At 37.2% G+C, this 20044-nt stretch overlaps 2 protein-coding genes across 3 annotated transcripts in view; both read right to left on the bottom strand.

Annotated features, from left to right (window-relative positions):
• Positions 1-8408, bottom strand: LOC144640824 (slowpoke-binding protein-like). Its single transcript, XM_078499897.1, has 11 exons — positions 8246-8408; positions 7383-7493; positions 6897-6992; positions 5683-5768; positions 5050-5156; positions 4466-4563; positions 3945-3998; positions 3011-3076; positions 2236-2303; positions 1575-1649; positions 1-1004 (listed from the first exon to the last, which is right to left on the bottom strand). The coding sequence occupies exons 1-11, from the start codon at positions 8327-8329 to the stop codon at positions 740-742; spliced, it is 1110 nt and encodes a 369-aa protein (XP_078356023.1). The 5' UTR covers positions 8330-8408; the 3' UTR covers positions 1-739.
• LOC144640822 (slowpoke-binding protein-like) overlaps positions 1-20044 on the bottom strand; it is a 28786-nt gene that overhangs the window by 611 nt on the left and 8131 nt on the right. Inside the window, exons 8-16 of one of the 2 annotated variants that reach the window (XR_013568446.1) lie at positions 19853-19938; positions 19216-19322; positions 18649-18746; positions 18126-18179; positions 17484-17549; positions 16703-16770; positions 16038-16112; positions 13806-14548; positions 13360-13720 (exon numbers count right to left, since the gene is read on the bottom strand). Coding sequence is in view for 1 of the 2 variants with exons in the window: in XM_078499893.1 (XP_078356019.1) it covers positions 14284-14548; positions 16038-16112; positions 16703-16770; positions 17484-17549; positions 18126-18179; positions 18649-18746; positions 19216-19322; positions 19853-19938 (819 nt within the window). In the remaining variant the exon portion in view is untranslated. Of the gene's footprint in view, positions 1-13359; positions 13721-13780; positions 14549-16037; positions 16113-16702; positions 16771-17483; positions 17550-18125; positions 18180-18648; positions 18747-19215; positions 19323-19852; positions 19939-20044 lie in introns of those variants that run through there. The other variant, XM_078499893.1, reaches the window with a different exon arrangement.

The following is a 20044-nucleotide window of genomic DNA, read 5'->3' as shown; positions in this document are numbered from 1 at the left end:
ATATCTTCTATAATTCATTGGATTCATTTGATCTCTCTGTTGTATTATTATATAATCATTATTATTTTTTGCACGTATCGGCTTGCACAAAATCCTGCGCATTTTTTTCATAAAAAAAATAATGGCCGCCCAAAATTGTTAAAATTGTTGTGTGAAAAACACTTTTTGAATGGCTAACTAACGCGGCCCAAAACGCCCGCAACAAATGTCGCTGCTGGTCAACAAAACTGTAAAAGCCCTATTTTTGTGTAAGCATAATTGTATTGCAAGCTTGCGCTTTAAAAGCACGCTTGATATATCACAAAAGGTCACCAGAATATTAAGTTATTTTTGGGCTAAAGTAGCTAGACAAACGAAAAGGACTTTCAAAAAAACGGTGTTTACTAAGGTAAAAAAAAATTGGAAAAAAGAAAAATAAATTACCAAATTATAAAGAAAAATAATGGCCATTTAGAGGAAGATTGAGATGTATAACGAAAGGTGGACTTAACAATGACAATAATAATAATTTAAAAACAAAAATAAGCTAAACTATCCAAGGAGAGCCATCCGTGATGGAAGTTTGTTAAGAATTGTTTCACACATGATAATTCTCCAGATAAAATCGCAGGGCCACAGGGTTCTCAACTTCAACACCTCAGTTTTCGCAATGTTGTCGAGTCAGTTATTAGATCAACAACTGATCGTATTGCATGATGAATTAAACTCTGCAGAGCTAACTAACAGGTTCACTCGTTTCTCAAACGTGAGGGGCACTTTTGTCGTTTGTTTTTGTTGCTTTGAGTCTGGTCCCTTTTTGAATCTCACTCAATAATGCTCCTCGGCCAGCGCTGCTGGGGGGTTTAGGTGGAACCTTTTCAGACACCGATGGACGTTTTGGCCGTGGAAGGGGTAGGGCTTCCTTGGGCAGGGGGGGTGGGGATTTGGGGGGAGAAGATGCTAGAGGATGAAACTGAACTGCTGGAAGAGCTGCTTTGTCCACGGACATTCGTTTTCCTTTTGATCTGAAAACAACAAAGTAACAAAAAAAATGCTCTTTTTAAATCCATAGTTTGTTTCCTAAGAAATCTCAAAAGAATCGCTGTTCTTTGTTACATGCAGAATGTTAGATTTTTTTTTCATCTCAAGCTTTTGACCTTTTTACACCCAGGAGGGCCAAAGTGTGGACAGAAAAATAAAATCATAACAATATTCAGTAAACGAACTAACCACTGGCAAATGAGGGTACTGCTCAATAGCTACCATACAGTATGAATGGTCACACGCTAGGGTCCTATCAGACTTAGAAATTAGAGCAACCATACTTCCAGGCATCATATTAAAAAAAACCCTGCCATATCAAAGCGCCAGGCTCATTGCTTCCATAGATGTAATAATAAAAACTAAAAATAACGTTTATTGTATAAAATACCTCTACAGTAACAAAAGGGGATGTCCATCCTTTTATGCAGCAACGTTTTATAGTGGAATGAACTAAATTTGTCGTATCGTTTGGCAAACAAAGATTGGCCAGCCCCTTTGCTACTCCTGGAAGCCCTAGAGAACACTTTTGGCAGGCACACTATGGAACTTACTTGGACTGACTTCTCTCTCTTGTGACGTCTTTTCCATCGTCTGATTTGGATTTCTTTGTGGACATTTTCCGTTTCCTTTAAATAACGAAGAAAAAGCAAACCTACAACACTGCACCAATTGCCACTTTAGCAATAGCCACTAAACAGTACACACTAAACATGTCTTCTTCACTAGACACTACATTCTAGACAATGGTCAAAGGACAGCAGACACAAAAAATGACTTGGCAATAGACAGTGGACACAGACACTAGCCAATAATAATTAAGACAACAACAACAACAACAACAAACTAATATGGCCTTAATAGGGTTGATCTGTGTGCATTACGCACCGGCGTTACTTAAGTTTATAAATATCTCGACACACCCTACCTGTACTGTAATACCATGTTACTGGTCGTTGCTATTTCAAATGTTACTACACTGAAGAGGACCGTTAAGGTCGAAGGGCTATGTAGTTTATTAAAACCGTAGCTGTATGGCGATACACAATTTGTTCTTTTTAGTATAATATCAACCTTGGGTGCGGTTACAGGATGTTCTAAAAGTTTGGCCTTTCTCAGGTGCAACGTTCTTATACAACGTTCCCATAAAAAAAAAAAAGTTGTAGGATTCGTCCTATTCCGGGACATTCATTAACACGTGTGTATTGTATTCACCTCTGGCCTTCTTCACCCTCTGTTCTGTATAGTTTGAGAAGTTGCTTCACATTTGAACTGAAACGGACCTGAAATGATTATGATAAAAAAAGATAACGTTTCACTATGGAGTCAAATTGAGGTGATGATCACGGCGTTTCGACTGCAATACTGCCAGTCTTCATAAGGTGATGAGGTCGATTGGTTTGCTACTATTGGTGCATTTCGGTCCTCATTATTATCCAGACAATTAGGTGTTTTTCCCTCATTGGTTCGCTTTGTCATCGATCGGCTGTTGTGCTTTTTGATCGTATAGTAGGTATCCATGCTTCAATCAGGAATTTGGATTACACTATTGATGTTTTTAGGATAAAATCATATTTCGATGGCCTCTTTGCCCTACGCGTGTACCAGTGAGGGTCAAGGTCAACAAACTTTAACGTCTTTCCAGTTAGGAAGATGCCCCGTCTCTTCAGCGTGCTCCGAATCTGCAACTGACGTTTGTGTACGAGCCAGCCGTATCACTCTGTCATGTTTTTTTTTCTATCATTTCTTGCATCTATCACCGTGTTTCCCCGGTATATACCTTGCTGCATTAACATGGAATCTTATTAGGAGTACGCCAAAGAGACGGAGCATCTTCTTTCTTGGCATCTTTTCTATATTACACCTCGATGAACAATAGCCACAACTTTAATAACAATAATTATCATAGGACAAAAAAAAAGGGGGGGGGGGGGGGTTAATAGAGTACAAGGAAAAGAGAAAAAATAATAGACAAAGGTTTAACACTCACAGGACCAGGGTTAAATTTTTTTAATCCACTGATATCACCACCTCTGAAGAATGGATGGGCCACAAGCTGAAATCACGACAAATTATTACGATTATAAGCTTTTCACTCGGAAAAGACCCTGAGAATTCCAAAAGGTTAATAACACGTAACAAGAATGAACTTTTCAAAAGCTTCCAAGTAAATGACCATACACTAGCTAGGTTTTTATTCACATTCAAAGTTAAATCCACATATTGACCTCAGCAATAAACAGTAAAAGAAGTCTCCGAGCCATGAGGCCCATACAGCCGGAGCTTATCCCGGTTTCCGTAGCATTAAGCGACTAGGAGTATTGCTACTCCCCCTGGATGGGATGCTAGTCCATCGCAGGGTTTAAATTCGCCGGTACCCATTTATACACCTGGGTGGAGAGAGGCACTGTGAGAGTAAAGTGTCTTGCCCAAGAACACAACGCAGCGCCCCGACCAGGCCTAGAACCCGGGCCGTTCGACTCGGAGTCGAGCGCGCTAACCATTAGGCCACCGCGCCTCCCCAGCAATAAACAGTACAATGCTAATTCAACAATGACAGAAACTAGAAAATACCTTCAGCTTTGCTTCGACATATTAAGCCTTATTTCTCCAGAAAATTTTAGGTTTTAATAATCACCAAACAAAGTGCAACAATTCTTTACTGAAATCTTCCAATGCCCAGAATAGCTTCTACTAAAAACTTAACATCTTAAATCTTGTTTGCAACAGAATATAGTAAAACTCTTTTGAAATTAATGAATTTATACAATGAACTCCTGTACAACATATGTACATGGCTTCTACCTGTATACACATGCAAGCAATCGTTCTACTCAGAAAGTTTTCCCCAGTATAGCGCCATTACGTTGCTTGTTTTAAATGTTAACTGTAAGACACAGCCAGGGTAATGAGTTCCAACTTACCTCATCCAACGTCGGATACGTTCCACTTTCATTGAAGAAAATAACATTTATAACCTGTGATGATGATAAAACGACAGCTTCACTCAGCATGATATTTTTTCACTTTTACAATATCAAAAATAATTACGGTCGATCAATTTTGTTTTACCCTTTAAAACTCCACAAGGAGTACTTGTTCTATGTGCTGTTGCTATACGCCGAATTTTGATGACGTCATTGTTTACTACATGTTTCATTTAGAAGTTTACAATAATCATCACGTTCTTTTACAGCAAGGCGCCCAAAAGTGTGACCACTTTTAATTTATTCACATTCTTTCGTGCAGATTTAATCCAATCAGAAGTCAACTGCAAGCTATCCACGACTTTTGATTGGATTAAATCTGCACGAAAGAATGTGAATAAATTAAAAGTGGTCATACTTTTGGGCGCCTTGGTGTAATAAATGACTGACTACATGTACTTTTGCTATCCATCTTTTTTGTTTTTGAAAGAAATACCTGTACAGCGTCGTTCACATACCTCTACGACTGGTACATTTCTAAAGTTTGCTAACTGTTCTCTCTTTGGTTCCGCTGTAGTTAACTCCCAGCCAGCTAACATTTCATACAAAAGGTGACCTGAATAACAATGATACGAAAAAAAGCTTGTTTCTTTTTCAAACAAGTTGAATTTGACAGATTTTGGTGTGTTTTGGTGAACGTTTATTAATGAGGACACTTTGTGATGCCTGTCATGAAGAATGGCATTTCATTAGTGTTCAATCCTGGACATATCTGAACACATAGGATACTTACTACGGAAATGATGGTAATAATAGGGCTCGACGCTACTTTTTTTATTTTCCTTATAGGCTCTGACTAGTGGATTGTGCTTTGCAAATGTCTGCTGTCAACGGTCAAAGAAGAATGCTCTCGCCAAAATGTTAGAATTCTGAAATATGATAACTAAAAACTTTGACAATTTCAAGCTATAGCGAAACAAATTAATTAAGGTATGAAGCAGGCTCATGTAACTTCCTGCCTCGTCCGATCTATCGGCCATCCAACCAGTAAATGGTTCGTCTGAGTTTAGTAGAAGTTTTGAAAAGAGTAGTAGGTTCTTACCAAACTGAATGACTTCGATGTCATCTTCATTGCCTTTTGTAAGTTTCTTTACTGTAGGAAAAAGCCTTGACTTCCAACCAAAAAGACGGTTTTCAAAGCCAGAAAGTCTACAAAGAACATTTCATTCAATAAAAAAGCTTGAACAAATGCTATACGCCAATTATAAAATAGTTATACTCAATTAGAGAATGATAGTTACAATCTTATGTTAGGTCAAGAATATTTATATAGTAAGTCCGGCTATTTTGCACTGCAGGACATTGCTTTGTTCAAGGAAAACACAATGGAATTTGTCTTCATTTACTTCCTACTCATTTCTTCCATTCACGTTAACGTTCACTTTGATATAGCGCTTGTTAACGTTTCGAATGAGGGACTCCAGTTATTGTAATACAGCTTTCTAGATGGAGGAACTGTCTTTGTACATTGTATGGATAGGCAAGTGTCTGTTTGTGTGAAGAGGTCTTTTCATTAATGACTTTCCCGATAACAATTCATCATTGCCATTGCTGATTCAGGTATAATTATGTAATGGTTTCAAGTTTGTGCTGTGTATTCAGAACAATGCAATGTGCCAGGTAAAGTGATGTACGTTCTGAGGAAATTGTACCTTTACGTACATACTTTACTTACTTGGAAGTTCCATTTATTATAAAAATATTTCCAGAATGTAAGTGACCACAAGCTGGGAGGCCTTTTTCCCTCAGATATAACAAAGCCTGTAATTGGATAAAAATTAACCATCGCTATTTAATAAGTTTCCAAGAGCATTCCACAAACAAAAAAATAACGTTATAATAAACAAACGAACAAAACTAACGAAGAACAGTGCAGCAAGCAAGCAAGCAAGCAAAAGAACAAACGAGCGAAAGAGCCAGTGAACGAGGAAACGAACTAACAAACGAGCAAACAATTAAGCAGGGGAACGAAAGAACGAATGAACGAAGAACAAACGAACGAACGAACGAACGAACGAACGGACGAACGAACGAACGAACGGACGGACGGACGGACGGACGGACGGACGGACGGACGAAACGAACGAACGAACGAACGAATGAAACGAACGAACGAATGAAACGAACGAACGAACGAATGAATGAACACTTTAAGCAAGGGGAGAATTTACATACAGTGTACAGCGTATTAATGCAGGTTTACATGTAGCAGAAGGGAAGGCTCCAAATTAAAAACTTTTTTTACAGTGTGTATGCAAGTAATAGATCTCTATCAACAAATAAATGTACAAAGTACAGCTTAATACATGCATTATAAAGAATTATATAATAACCTGAATTCTACGCGCATTTTGATTGGTTCTTACTTATTATCTATCAGAGTACAGACACATGGATGACGTCACGCGGTGGTGTGACTCGCGCGCGTGATTAGAGTTCATAGTCCAGATCAGAGTTGTCGGCAAAGTTTTTCAAACTTGCGAGGCCATAACAAAGCAAAAAAGTTCAGCTTAATTACAAATGTCCAGTGAGAAACAATACGCCAAGCATCGTTCACCTTTCGAAGCATTTAACTAGGCGAAACAAGCTTGAAGAATACAGTGAATTATTCGAGAAATTATCCGAAATCTATATGAAAGTTTGACCGATATTGTGCAATTGGACGACGCCACGGGAAACAAACGAATTGTGGTTGAACGCTTCGGTTAATATGTTTACAGATTTGAACAACTTTCCAAATCGGAATAAAGGTTAGAGTTTTCATTGACTTTCAATGTTCATACCACATTTTGACGTCATCTGTGATCTATAACTGAACAGACGCACGGCAAAATGGAATCTATTTGTTAAACAACACTCTTCCAAAGGCAGCATTGTACACGATGTTACCTCTAAGACTTGTCGTCCATAATTTCGGATCTGGGTAAGTGACAGAGATTTCCCTTTAACTTGATACTTATCTTCCCACGACGACTGTGAACGAGACTGAAAGACAAATTTAAGAATTTACATGTACAAAACAGCTGTAGTGTAAAGGAACTGTCTAGAAAATTAATGAGATGCACCTATTTTAGACACAAAGCTGGCCAGAGAGTTTATAAAAAAGATAAATTTATAAGAATTTATTAAAATGCAGATGGTGACCCTTAAAATTAAAGTAATAATGTGCTACTCTAAGAAGCTTTAGTATAGGCCAGCCTAAAGCCTTGTTTTCATTTTTAATAATATAAAGAAATATAATTTAATAATACAAATTAATAAAGGCAGTCATATTAGCATTCATTTGGGTAAATTTTTGTAACAAAATTAATGTTCAATCTATTATGTACAAACTGTAATCAGTATACTCCACAAATGACAATTGCGTTGTCATACCCCATAAATGACATCTTTCAGTGATCCTGCAGATCTGAATGGATGGACAAACATAACCAAATTGTGTTCAAACACAAAATCTACCTCCATCACTGGCAGCAAGTACGGATGCTGTAAATAACAAGTTGGGCAATATTAAATTACAATAATATGACATGTTTTCATGTATGTTTGCTTTACTAATAATATAGTACTAAAGCTCAAAAAAAATCTATCTTTTCCTCCTTTGCTACTGAAATACAAAAAAGAAAAACATTCTTGACTGCTGGAAGCATTGCCAACCAAATTGACCACATTTTACCATAAGTTACTCTCAAATAGCCCATTGAAATGGCATAAAAAGAAAAACATTCTAATGACTGCCGGAAGCAATGCCAACCAAATTGACCACATTTTACCATAAGTTACTCTCAAATAGCCCATTGAAATGGCATAAAAAGAAAAACATTCTAATGACTGCCGGAAGCAATGCCAACCAAATTGACCACATTTTACCATAAGTTACTCTCAAATAGCCCATTGAAATGGCATAATAAAATGTTTAAAATTCAAGTGAAATGACAAGCCATAAGGCCAGTGTTTTCTCTTCAAAGTTGATTTGGCCTGGATCACCAAATACAAATTTCGAGCTCATAATCTTACTGTGAATTAATAAAACGTTTATCATGTCAATCATGTTACTGGTATAGCATGGCGAGGCATGGCACGGTATGGCAAAGTACAGCAGGAGCAGCATGGCATGGCATGGCATGGCATAATATAATAAAATTATAGTTATTAAATGTATAAATAAATTATCTGGGTTTCTTGATGGTTAATAATATTAGCATGATAGTCTTCCACCTTAATTAACATGTACAAACCTGCAAGAGTGAAAAGAGCTCTTTTAAAGTTTTTCTTGTCCCCTTGCTGAAGGAAATCACACACTGTGAACTCCATGGTACCATTGTTAACACTGCATCTATTCCTTGTTTACTGTCCCTTACAAGGAACCACTGTTTATTTATTCGGCTTCCTGAAAAAAAAGAACAAAATAATAAACACAGTCAGCCATGAATTACACATGTATAGCAATAGAAGCAATTAGGTCTTACTAAAATTTCATTTTTGAGTCTACATGACAAAAGGTTTATAAGCTACATGTACATGTACACAAAGATGACTTTTGGTACTAAGCCACAAGTCCACCTACAAGTATTACACTCTATACTATATGCTGTGCATGTGTACTGCAGCTCTTTCAACTGAATAACTAAGTCCAGGGATCCATATTCGTTTTTTCTCCAAGTCGTCAGCCGGGCAAGTATGCAAGATGACATACTTGCCCTGGCAAAATTTTACTTGCCCGTTCAAAAGTGAAGAATGGCGACCATACAACAAGTAAATGAAGAGTTGACTTTTTTGTTATTATCACATGTACATGTATGTAACACTGTGTATATATGAAATCTTTAAGACAACGAATCTGTTTTAATAAAGTTTGATTCACAAGTATTTGTTAATGAGACTTTTTACTTGTCTACCTTGGCTGCTGGTTTACAAATTTCACAAAACATCATGCCCCCAAGCGGCTTGTGATGTTGCGGAAGCGTATGATGCGGGAACAAATGAAAGCCAGGGCCTCTTCGACTGCAACCACGGAAGAAAAGAACGCTTTTGCTCTTCTTATTCATTTTTTTCCTTTGCTGGCGGTGCCAGACCAAGATAACGGCAAATTTTGATCAAAACATCAGCTGATGCGATCGCCTTGTGTTTTCGCGGATGCAGCTGCAGAACAAAATATCAGCGGTTGAGAGCTTGAAAATTGAGACTGCAATGATTTCATTGATGGAAAATACCGCATCAGCCAAGATGGCGGCCAAAGTTATGATTTTATCGCGACAGAAAGTTGTAAATTATGTTCTGTTTTCGAAAAGTTATGAATGGATGACAAGTGGTCAGAACGCAAGTAACTCATAAGAAAACTTAATAATTGTTAAGCACATTAAGTGCGTTAGAATTTCAAAACTGTCAAATTAGAATTTAAATTCTATTTTGTTGTAGTTTTAAAGTGGTTCTGTTGGGAACCTGCATAAGTCAGGTTTACAGAACTTGTCTGTTTTGATCAAAAAGCGCATTAGAATTTCAAAACTAGCAAATTAGAATTCAAATATTTTGTTGTTGTAGTTTTAAAGTGGTTCTGTTGGGAACCTGCATAAGTAAAGTTTAAAGAACTTGTCTGTTTTGATCAAAAAGCGCATTAGAATTTCAAAACTATCAAATAAGAATTCAAATATTATGTTGTTGAAGTTTTAAAGTGGTTCTGTTGAGACCCTGCATTTATACAGTAATATTAGGTGATTGTTGAAACGGTTATGTGAAGCTCTCAATTTAAGTTAGTAACTGAAGGTTCCTGATTGATTTATCATTAAATCTTGAGTTAACTGGGCTGTGGTGTGCATTGCTTTTTCCTTTTCGACTGAAAATGGCTTTATCAATGCTGCAGGTAATTTTTGATCTCAATTAATTTAACCGAGTTAGTTTTATTTAACTAGTTTATTTTTTTGTAGGTTGGATTCATAATGAAACATCAAGGGAGGGGAGGTGTTTTACTTTTTCTACTTATTAACCTATTGAAAAAATGGTTAGGAAAAAACTAACTAGTTACAAAAATTAACTGAGATAAAAAGTTAACTGCAACATCAATGACAACTGGAGAAACCTGACATTATTGTTTTGTTCATGCCTTCTCGATTTTGGTTCACCTTATTTAGCAGGATCTAATCTCAATACTTACGAGTTTTGCTTGCCGTGTTCTGTTCAAAGAACGTCCATTAACGAAGCAATCCTGTGACATCAATTTTTTTCGATCTTCCATCTTCGATTTCGTGGCTTAGAGGGGATAAGACGTCATGTAAACTGCACAAAACGTGCTTCCGAAGGTTTGTCAGTACCAGTACTAGCCGCGTATTTAAAATTCAAAATGGCTGCCACGTAAACAAAGGTAAGATCGGTAAGATGCGCTTTTATTCACCTTGTGGTTCGTTTTTCGATATTTTACCCTCAGTCTGCATTTTACCCCTGGTCTGCAGTCTGCAGTCTGCATTTTACCCCTGGTCTGCATTTTACCCCCGGTCTGCAGTCTGCAGTCTGCAGTCCGCAGTCTGCGTTTTACACTGACCGCTGATAGAACAAATATTCACGGTTTCGCTTCATTTTACAAGCTTTTACAGGACACCGTGAATAAAGATGCCCTCCGTTTTAATTTATATAAAGCTGAGATTATTGGAAGCGATTTTTATTCATTTATCAAGTATTCTCAAATACAGGAATATGGGTTTATTACAAAGAAGAAACATATATATCATACCATTGGAATTCAATACCGGTAGTCTTCGGCTTCGTCTGTTAAACTTATTACAGTATTTGTCAACATTTTAACGATTTGCCATTGCACAGCAAATGTGTTTTGCAAAGTATAAAAATAATTAAATAGCGAGAGAATAATAGTAATTAAAATTTGTTTAAAGGAAATGTGACCGGTCAAGGTGGCTCAAAGTTGAATGTTGACTTGTGAAGTTCCTATTCAAAGCCAGAGTTCGTGCTCTACTAAACCCGCAAGGAGACAGAGTTAGAATTTTTCGTTTGCTTTCACAAAAATGAAAAGAACATACCTTGACAGCGTCTGGAAAAGAACGTACCTTGACAGAATTTGAAAATTAATTTCAATATCGTTCCGTGTAAATTTTTACCGGCCAACAGCCGTCGAAGCTCCGTATTGGAAAACCGAAACTTTAACGCTGTTTCCCTGCAGATCTACGGTCCCTTTCTTCTTGCAACACAGAAACAAGAATAATTACTAGACTGTAAACTCGTTTAGAATTCCGTAATCTCGAAATCCTGGAAGGAAAACGGTCTATTTCCCCGTTTAACAAACAAAAACTTCAGAACTCGCGTAATTTTCACTTTTCCCCTTGTAACACGAAAGCTGTTTATCCTAAAACGCCTCGTTTTCATGCCTCGTACCAGTTTTTTTTCCCCGCGTCCGCCATTTGTGAAATCGGTGTATCAGTTCTAGATATACAGTGTACTCCACTTAAGTTTCCCGGCGTTCCGCACGGCCACCGAGTTTTCCCGCCGAAAGCCGGCAGCACGTGTCATTTTTCCATTCAGCTCAGACTAGATTTCCCAAAAAAGTTTCAAACGTTAATGAAGAACCACATTTTCTCTCAAATTCGACATTCTTATAGAAAGCCATATGACGTCATTTGCCGCCTGGTCGTACAAAAGCGGTGAAGGATCCCAGGTCCTCTAGATGTGGCAAGTTATAATTTCCGTAGCCGTCCCGCGAGAAAAGCCCCCAGCTACGCAAGCTATAAACGAACAAATATCACCTTTACCAAGATGGTGCACTTTATCTGTTGGTAGCCAACTGGTTAGCCTTAATTATAGTTAGTTATAAATATTGCTTTCTGCTCTTTGAAGTGTCCCAGTCAACCTTTTGCCCTGGGTCTTCGTTCCAATTGACCAGCGGTCGTGAAACAAGCAGCCATGAATACCCGAAAACCTCGAACTTCCGGTTGAATTATGCATGCCTTAGCTATTAGAAGCAAGTAATGACTCAATGAACTCCTTGGTCTTTTACTTCTGGTCATTTTTATTGTTTTACAACCAATCAAAATCGATCCTGTAACGGAACTCTAGAGAGCCGCTTGTTTTGTAAGGAGCGAAGACTTGAGGTGCAAGTTTCGTCTCCAGGTAACACAGTAGTGCTAAACAAATAGTCCTTATGCATTTTTACGTCAGACTGGCTAGTTTCACCATCAAGCCTCGCTTTCGAAGTGCGAAATTGCAAATTTTATCATGAACGATTTCCCTTTACAGCAAAGATGAAAAGAATACCCACGTGAAAACTGCATGAAGGTGGCAGAAGGTTGAAAAAATGTTCGCGTAAACGAGGCTTGGTGGTGAATTTTGAGCATATGACGTTATCATGCATAAGGCCTATCGACACTTAAACAGTGTGATTTTGATGAAGATTATTTGACAGGTAAGGGTTTCAAAACCATCACAAATAAAAACTTTTTTTTGATTTACAGTATAGTTTTGTAGACACGATTACGTTATACCTTTCGACAATAATTTTAATTTACCGCGCCGCGTTGCGAAGCTCGTTGGAAAGTTGGGTACTACGTTACGGAGTAACCAACCTTTGCGCAGAAGCGAATGCTGAAACGTTTTTGGAAGAGATTTGTCCACCCCTGCTCCCATCAATAATCTAATGGATCACCACTAAATAAAATAAACCATAAGCACACTTTCAATTGGCATTCATATTGAACACATAAATAAAGAGAAACTCCCTAATATATGAGGAATGCCTGTTTTGTACTAACAAGTTTTGATTCATTAAATTCTTTTTGTTTTCTAAAGTGAAATATACTAAAGGTAAAACGGAAATATCACTTCACACTCACTTTAGCATTTTATAATTGTCTATTTGTAAATCATCTTGAATATGATAAGAGTTTTGAGTTTATACTTTGATCCATTCCATATTGCTTTACGGATCCTAGAACAAAAATTAATATTTTAATGGGGGATTCAGGAAAGAAAAGCGGACAATTCGTTTTTTTATTCTTAGCTACTTGCATAGCACTGTAATAAATTCAGTCATAACAAGTTAGCGTTATTCTCAAACAAGTTTCTTTGCATAACAGACAATCTGGGCTAACCCTTGAGTGCTTACTAATATTTAAAGTACTTTTTATAATTATCTTTTAAAAAAATATGAATAAATGATATTTCGTATTCCACAAAATAGGTATAAATTATTGTTTTAGAAAAAAAAAGGTTTGTTAAGCCTTTCACAATTTAACAACAAATATATTACTTACTTCTCTATTTCTTATGCTAACTAATGTTATTAAAGTCATTATTGCAAAATGAAAATCGATTTTCCTTCTCGATATAATTAAATAACACTTACAGCTGTGACCTAAGCAAATAAATATCTTCTATAAAAACTTTTTATTAGGCAACATTAATTTCTTCTTTCTTTTAATAGTTCATTGTAATGTATTATTATTAACATTTTTTGCAAGTATCGCTGGGCTAGAACAAAATCTTGCACATGTTGCCAGTAGAAAAAAAGAAAGAAAGAAAAGAAAAAGAAAGACCGCGCTACAATGTTGAGTAAATAACACTTTTTATGCTAACTAACGCGGCCCAAAACGCCCACAACAAATGTCGTTGCTGGTCAACAAAGCTTAAAAAGTCATATTATTGTATAAGCAAACTTGCTGTATTGCAAACTTGTATGCGGTATAAAAGCTTTTTTTTTAAAAAAAAAAAAAAGGCTTCATGTATCACAAAAGCTTTAAAAACTATAAAATGTATCTATGTTATTCTCTTTTTGTTTCTTTTCATTTTTGCATGCAAAACAAAGTCTGGTGATAAAAGCACGTTAATGTAGCTTTGTTACAGAATAGTAAGAAATTTCTGGCCTAAAATAGCTAGACAATCGAAAAAGGAAGAAAAATTTGAAACAAAGAAAAATAAACTACAGATAAACAAAAATAATGGCAAGTAAGAGGAAGATTGAGATGTATAACGAAAGATGAACTTAATAATGACAATAGTATGTAACAGTAATATTTGTATTATGTTGTAATGTCAATAAAGATACTTCATTACAAAAAAATAATAATAATAATTGAAAAAAGCTAAATTATCCAAGGTGAACCATCCGTGATGGAAGTTTGTTCTGAATTGCTTCACCGTTAATAATTCTCCAGACTAAATCGCAGAGCCACATTTGGTTCTCAACTGCAACACCTCAGTTTTCGCAATGTTGTTGATTCAATTATTAGATCGACAACTGTTCTTATTGCACTAGTGACACGTGGTATCACTTCATTTCTCAAACGCGTGGGGCACTTTTGTCGTTTGTTTTTGTTGCTTTGAGTCTGGTCCCTTTTTGAATCTGACTCAACAATGCTCCTCGGCCAGCGCTGCTGGGAGGTTTAGGTGGAACCTTTTCAGACACCGATAAACGTTTTGGCCGTGGAGGGGGTGGGGCTACCTTAGGGAGAGGGGGTGGGGATTTAGGAGGAGAAGATGCTAGAGGATGAAACTGGACTGCTGGAAGAGCTGCTTTGTCCACGGACATTCGTTTTCCTTTTGATCTGAGAAAAACAGAAAAAAAAAAACAAGAAGAAACAAACTGTTATTTTTAAATCCATAGTTTGTTTCCTAAGAGATCTCAAAAAATCGCTGCTCTTACATGCAAAATATTAGAAATTTGTTTAGGTGAAGATACCTCAAGCTTCAGTTGACATTTTTACACCCTGGAGGGCCAAAGTTTGGACAGGAAAATAAAATCATAACTATATTCAGTAAACGTACAAACCAATCATAAGTAGCACATGAAGGTACTGCTCAATAGCTACCATATGGTATGAATGGTCACACGCTGGGGACCTATCAGACTTAGAAACTAGAACCACGGTACTTCCAGGCATCATATTGTAAAATAAACGCTACATCAAAGCACCAGGTTCATTGCTTCCATGTGGTTCAACATCAAAACGGGTGTCAAACAAGGATGCAATATGTCTGGATTTCTCTTCTTAATAGCTATGGATTGGATTATGAGAAGGACTGTAGGAAAAGGAGAAAACGGAATCAGGTGGAACTTTACATCTAAGCTTGATGATCTAGATTTTGCAGATGATGTGGCGCTTTTGTCTTCTACTAAACAGCATATACAGAACAAGACTACTAAAATGAATGAGGAAGCAACACGGGTCGGGCTGAAAATCAACAAAGGAAAGACAAAAGTGATGAGGATTAACGGGAAGAGTCAGGAGAAGGTTGTAGTAGATGGGCAAGATATAGACGAAGTTGAGGAGTTTAATTATCTGGGAGCTATCATTTGTAAGGAGGGAGGAGGCGAGAGGCGAGAGCGACATTTGCCAGACTCAAAAGAATATGGAACTCAAAGAGCATCACGAAGAGGACCAAGCTTAGACTGTTTAAAACCTTAGTCGTACCGGTGCTACAGTATGGATGTGAGACATGGAAGATGAACATGGGAGATGACCAACGAATAGATGTGTTTCACAACAAATGCCTCAGGAGGATTCTCAAAATAAACTGGCAAGATCACGTTACCACTAGGGAGCTCCTTGAGAAGGCAGAGACGAGGTTGCTAAGTGAAGAGGTTAAGATGAGAAGATGGAAGATTATAGGGCATATCCTGCGACGAAACAGAAACAGCCATACCAACATAGCCCTATCATGGACACCTGGAGGAAAAAGGAGGAGAGGAAGGCCTAAGACCACCTGGCGAAGAACAGTCGAGAGACAGAGGAACAGTGCGGGATGGCGTACATGGGGTGAGGCAAGAGCTGCTGCAGCCAACAGAGAAAATTGGAGGCATTCTGTGGAGGCCTTATGTGCCACGAAGCACAAAGAAGCTAGGTGAAGGTGAAGGTGATTGTATAAAATACCTCTACAGTAACAAAAGGGGATGTCCATCCTTTTATGCAGCAACGTTTTATAGTGGAATGAACTAAATTTGTCGTATCGTTTGGCAAACAAAGAATGGCCAGCTCTTTTGCTACTCCTGGAAGCCCTAGAGAACACTTTTGGCAGACACATTATAGAACTTACTTGGACTGACTTCTCTCTCTTGTGACGTCTTTTCCATCGTCTGATTTGGATTTCTTTGTGGACATTTTCCGTTTCCTTTAAATAACAAAGAAAAAGCAAACAACAACAACTGCACCAATTGCCACTTTAGCAATAGCCACTAAACAGTACACACTAAACATGTCTTCTTCACTAGACACTACATTCTAGACAATGGTCAAAGGACAGCAGACACAAAAAATGACTTGGCAATAGACAGTGGACACAGACACTAGCCAATAATAATTAAGACAACAACAACAACAACAACAACAAACTAATATGGCCTTAATAGGGTTGATCTGTGTGCATTACGCACCGGCGTTACTTAAGTTTATAAATATCTCGACACACCCTACCTGTACTGTAATACCATGTTACTGGTCGTTGCCATTTCAAATGTTACTACACTGAAGAGGACCGTTAAGGTCGAAAGGCCTATATAGTTTATTAAAATCGTAGCTGTATGGCGATACGCAATTTGTTCTTTTTAGTATAATATCAACCTTGGGTGCGTTCTCAGGATGTTCTAAAAGTTTGGCCTTTCTCAGGTGCAACGTTCTTATACAAAGTTCCCATAAAAAAAAAAAGTTGTAGGATTCGTTCCTATTCCGAGACCTCCATTAACACGTGTGTATTGTATTCACCTCTGGCCTTCTTCACCCTCTGTTCTGTATAGTTTGAGAAGTTGCTTCACATTTGAACTGAAACGGACCTGAAATGATTATGATAAAAAAGATAACGTTTCACTATGGAGTCAAGTAGAGTTGATGATCACGGCGTTTCGACTGCAACACTGCTAGTCTTCATCAGGTGATGAGGTCGATTGGTTTGCTAATATTGGTGCCTTTCGGTCCTCATTATTATCCAGACAATTAGGTGTTTTCCCTCATTGGTCATCGATCGGCTGTTGTGCTTTTTGGTCGTATAGTAGGTATCCATGCTTCAATCAGGAATTTGGATTACACTATTGATGTTATAAGGATAAAATCATATTTCGATGGCCTCTTTGGCCCTACGCGTGTACCAGTGAGGGTCAAGGTCAACAAACTTAACGTCTTTCCAGTTAGGAAGATGCCCCGTCTCCTAAGCGTGCTCCGAATCTGCAACTGACGTTTGTGCACGAGCCAGCCGTATCACTCCGGCCTTTTTTCCCCCTCTATCATTTCTTGCATCTATCATGCCATGTTCCCCCGGTATATACTTTGCTGCATTAACATGGAATCTTATTAGGAGTACGCTAAAGAGACGGAGAATCTTCTTTCTTGGCATCTTTTCTATATTACACCTCGATGAACAATAGCCACATTTTTAATAACAATAATTATCATAGGACAAAACAAGCAAAATAGTCGAAAAAAGGGGAGGTAAATATAGTACAAGGAAAAGAGAGAAAATAATAGACAAAGACAAAGGTTTAACACTCACAGGACCAGGGTTAAATTTTTTTAATCCACTGATGTCACCACCTCTGAAGAATGGATGGGCCACAAGCTGAAATCACGACACATTATTACGATTATAAGCTTTTCACTCGGAAAAGACCCTGAGAATTCCAAAAGGTTAATAACACGTAACAAGAATGAACTTTTCAAAAGCTTCCAAGTAAATGACCATAGACTAGCTTGGTTTTTATTCACATTAAAAGATAAATCCACATATTGACCTCAGCAATAAACAGTACAATGCTAATTCAACAATGACAGAAACTAGAAAATACCTCCAGTTTTTTTTCGACATAATAAGCCTTATTTCTCCAGAAAATCTTAGGTTTTAATAATCACCAAACAAAGTGCAACAATTCTTTACTGAAATCTTCCAATGCCCAGAATAGCTTCTACTAAAAACTTAACATCTTAAATCTTGCTTGCAACAGAATATAGTAAAACTCTTTTGAAATTAATGAATTTATACAATGAACTCCTGTACAACATATGTACATGGCTTCTACCTGTATACACATGCAAGCAATCGTTCTACCCAGAAAGTTTGCCCCCGTATATCGTCATTACGTTGCTTGTTTTAAATGTTAACTGTAAGACACAGCCAGGGTAATGAGATCCAACTTACCTCATCCAACGTCGGATACGTTCCACTTTCATTGAAGAAAATAACATTTATAACCTGTGATGATGATAAAACGACAGCTTCACTCAGCATGATATTTTTTCACTTTTACAATATCAAAAATAATTACGGTCGATCAATTTTGTTTTACCCTTTAAAACTCCACAAGGAGTACTTGTTCTATGTGCTGTTGCTATACGCCGAATTTTGATGACGTCATTGTTTACTACATGTTTCATTTAGAAGTTCACAATAATCATCACGTTCTTTTACAGCAAGGCGCCCAAAAGTGTGACCACTTTTAATTTATTCACATTCTTTCGTGCAGATTTAATCCAATCAGAAGTCAACTGCAAGCTATCCACGACTTTTGATTGGATTAAATCTGCACGAAAGAATGTGAATAAATTAAAAGTGGTCACACTTTTGGGCGCCTTGGTTTAATAAATGACTGACTACATGTATTTTTGCTATCCATTTTTTTTTTGTTTTTGAAAGAAATACCTGTACAGCGTCATTCACATACCTCTACGACTGGTACATTTCTAAAGTTTGCTAACTGTTCTCTCTTTGGTTCCGCTGTAGTTAACTCCCAGCCAGCTAACATTTCATACAAAAGGTGACCTGAATAACAATGATACGAAAAAAAACAAGTTGAATTTGACAGATTTTGGTGTGTTTTGGTGAACGTTTATTAATGAGGACACTTTGTGATGCCTGTCATGAAGAATGGCATTTCATTAGTGTTCAATCCTGGACATATCTGAACACATAGGATACTTACTACGGAAATGATGGTAATAATAGGGCTCGACGCTACTTTTTTTATTTTCCTTATAGGCTCTGACTAGTGGATAGTGCTTTGCAAATGTCTGCTGTCAACGGTCAAAGTAGAATGCTCTCGCCAAAATGTTAGAATTCTGAAATATGATAACTAAAAACTTTGACAATTTCAAGCTATAGCGAAACAAATTAATTAAGGTATGAAGCAGGCTCGTGTAACTTCCTGCCTCGTCTGATCTATCGGTCATCCAACCAGTAAATGGTTCGTCTGAGTTTAGTAGAAGTTTTGAAAAGAGTAGTAGGTTCTTACCAAACTGAATGACTTCGATGTCATCTTCATTGCCTTTTGTAAGTTTCTTTACTGTAGGAAAAAGCCTTGACTTCCAACCAAAAAGACGGTTTTCAAAGCCAGAAAGTCTACAAAGAACATTTCATTCAATAAAAAAGCTTGAACAAATGCTATACGCCAATTATAAAATAGTTATACTCAATTAGAGAATGATAGTTACAATCTAACTTATGTTAGGTCAAGAATATTTATATAGTAAGTCCGGCTATTTTGCACTGCAGGACATTGCTTTGTTCAAGGAAAACACAATGGAATTTGTCTTCATTTACTTCCTACTCATTTCTTCCATTCACGTTAACGTTCACTTTGATATAGCGCTTGTTAACGTTTCGAATGAGGGACTCCAGTTATTGTAATACAGCTTTCTAGATGGAGGAACTGTCTTTGTACATTGTATGGATAGGCAAGTGTCTGTTTGTGTGAAGAGGTCTTTTCATTAATGACTTTCCCGATAACAATTCATCATTGCCATTGCTGATTCAGGTATAATTATGTAATGGTTTCAAGTTTGTGCTGTGTATTCAGAACAATGCAATGTGCCAGGTAAAGTGATGTACGTTCTGAGGAAATTGTACCTTTACGTACATACTTTACTTACTTGGAAGTTCCATTTATTATAAAAATATTTCCAGAATGTAAGTGACCACAAGCTGGGAGGCCTTTTTCCCTCAGATATAACAAAGCCTGTAATTGGATAAAAATTAACCATCGCTATTTAATAAGTTTCCAAGAGCATTCCACAAACAAAAAAATAACGTTATAATAAACAAACGAACAAAACTAACGAAGA

This window comes from Oculina patagonica, unplaced genomic scaffold, assembly GCF_052425735.1.
Source record: "Oculina patagonica isolate OP01 unplaced genomic scaffold, crgOcupat unplaced5, whole genome shotgun sequence".
Taxonomy (NCBI): Eukaryota; Metazoa; Cnidaria; class Anthozoa; order Scleractinia; family Oculinidae; genus Oculina; species Oculina patagonica.
Note: the sequence above shows the minus strand (reverse complement) of the source record. Positions and strands in the feature narration are given on the sequence as shown.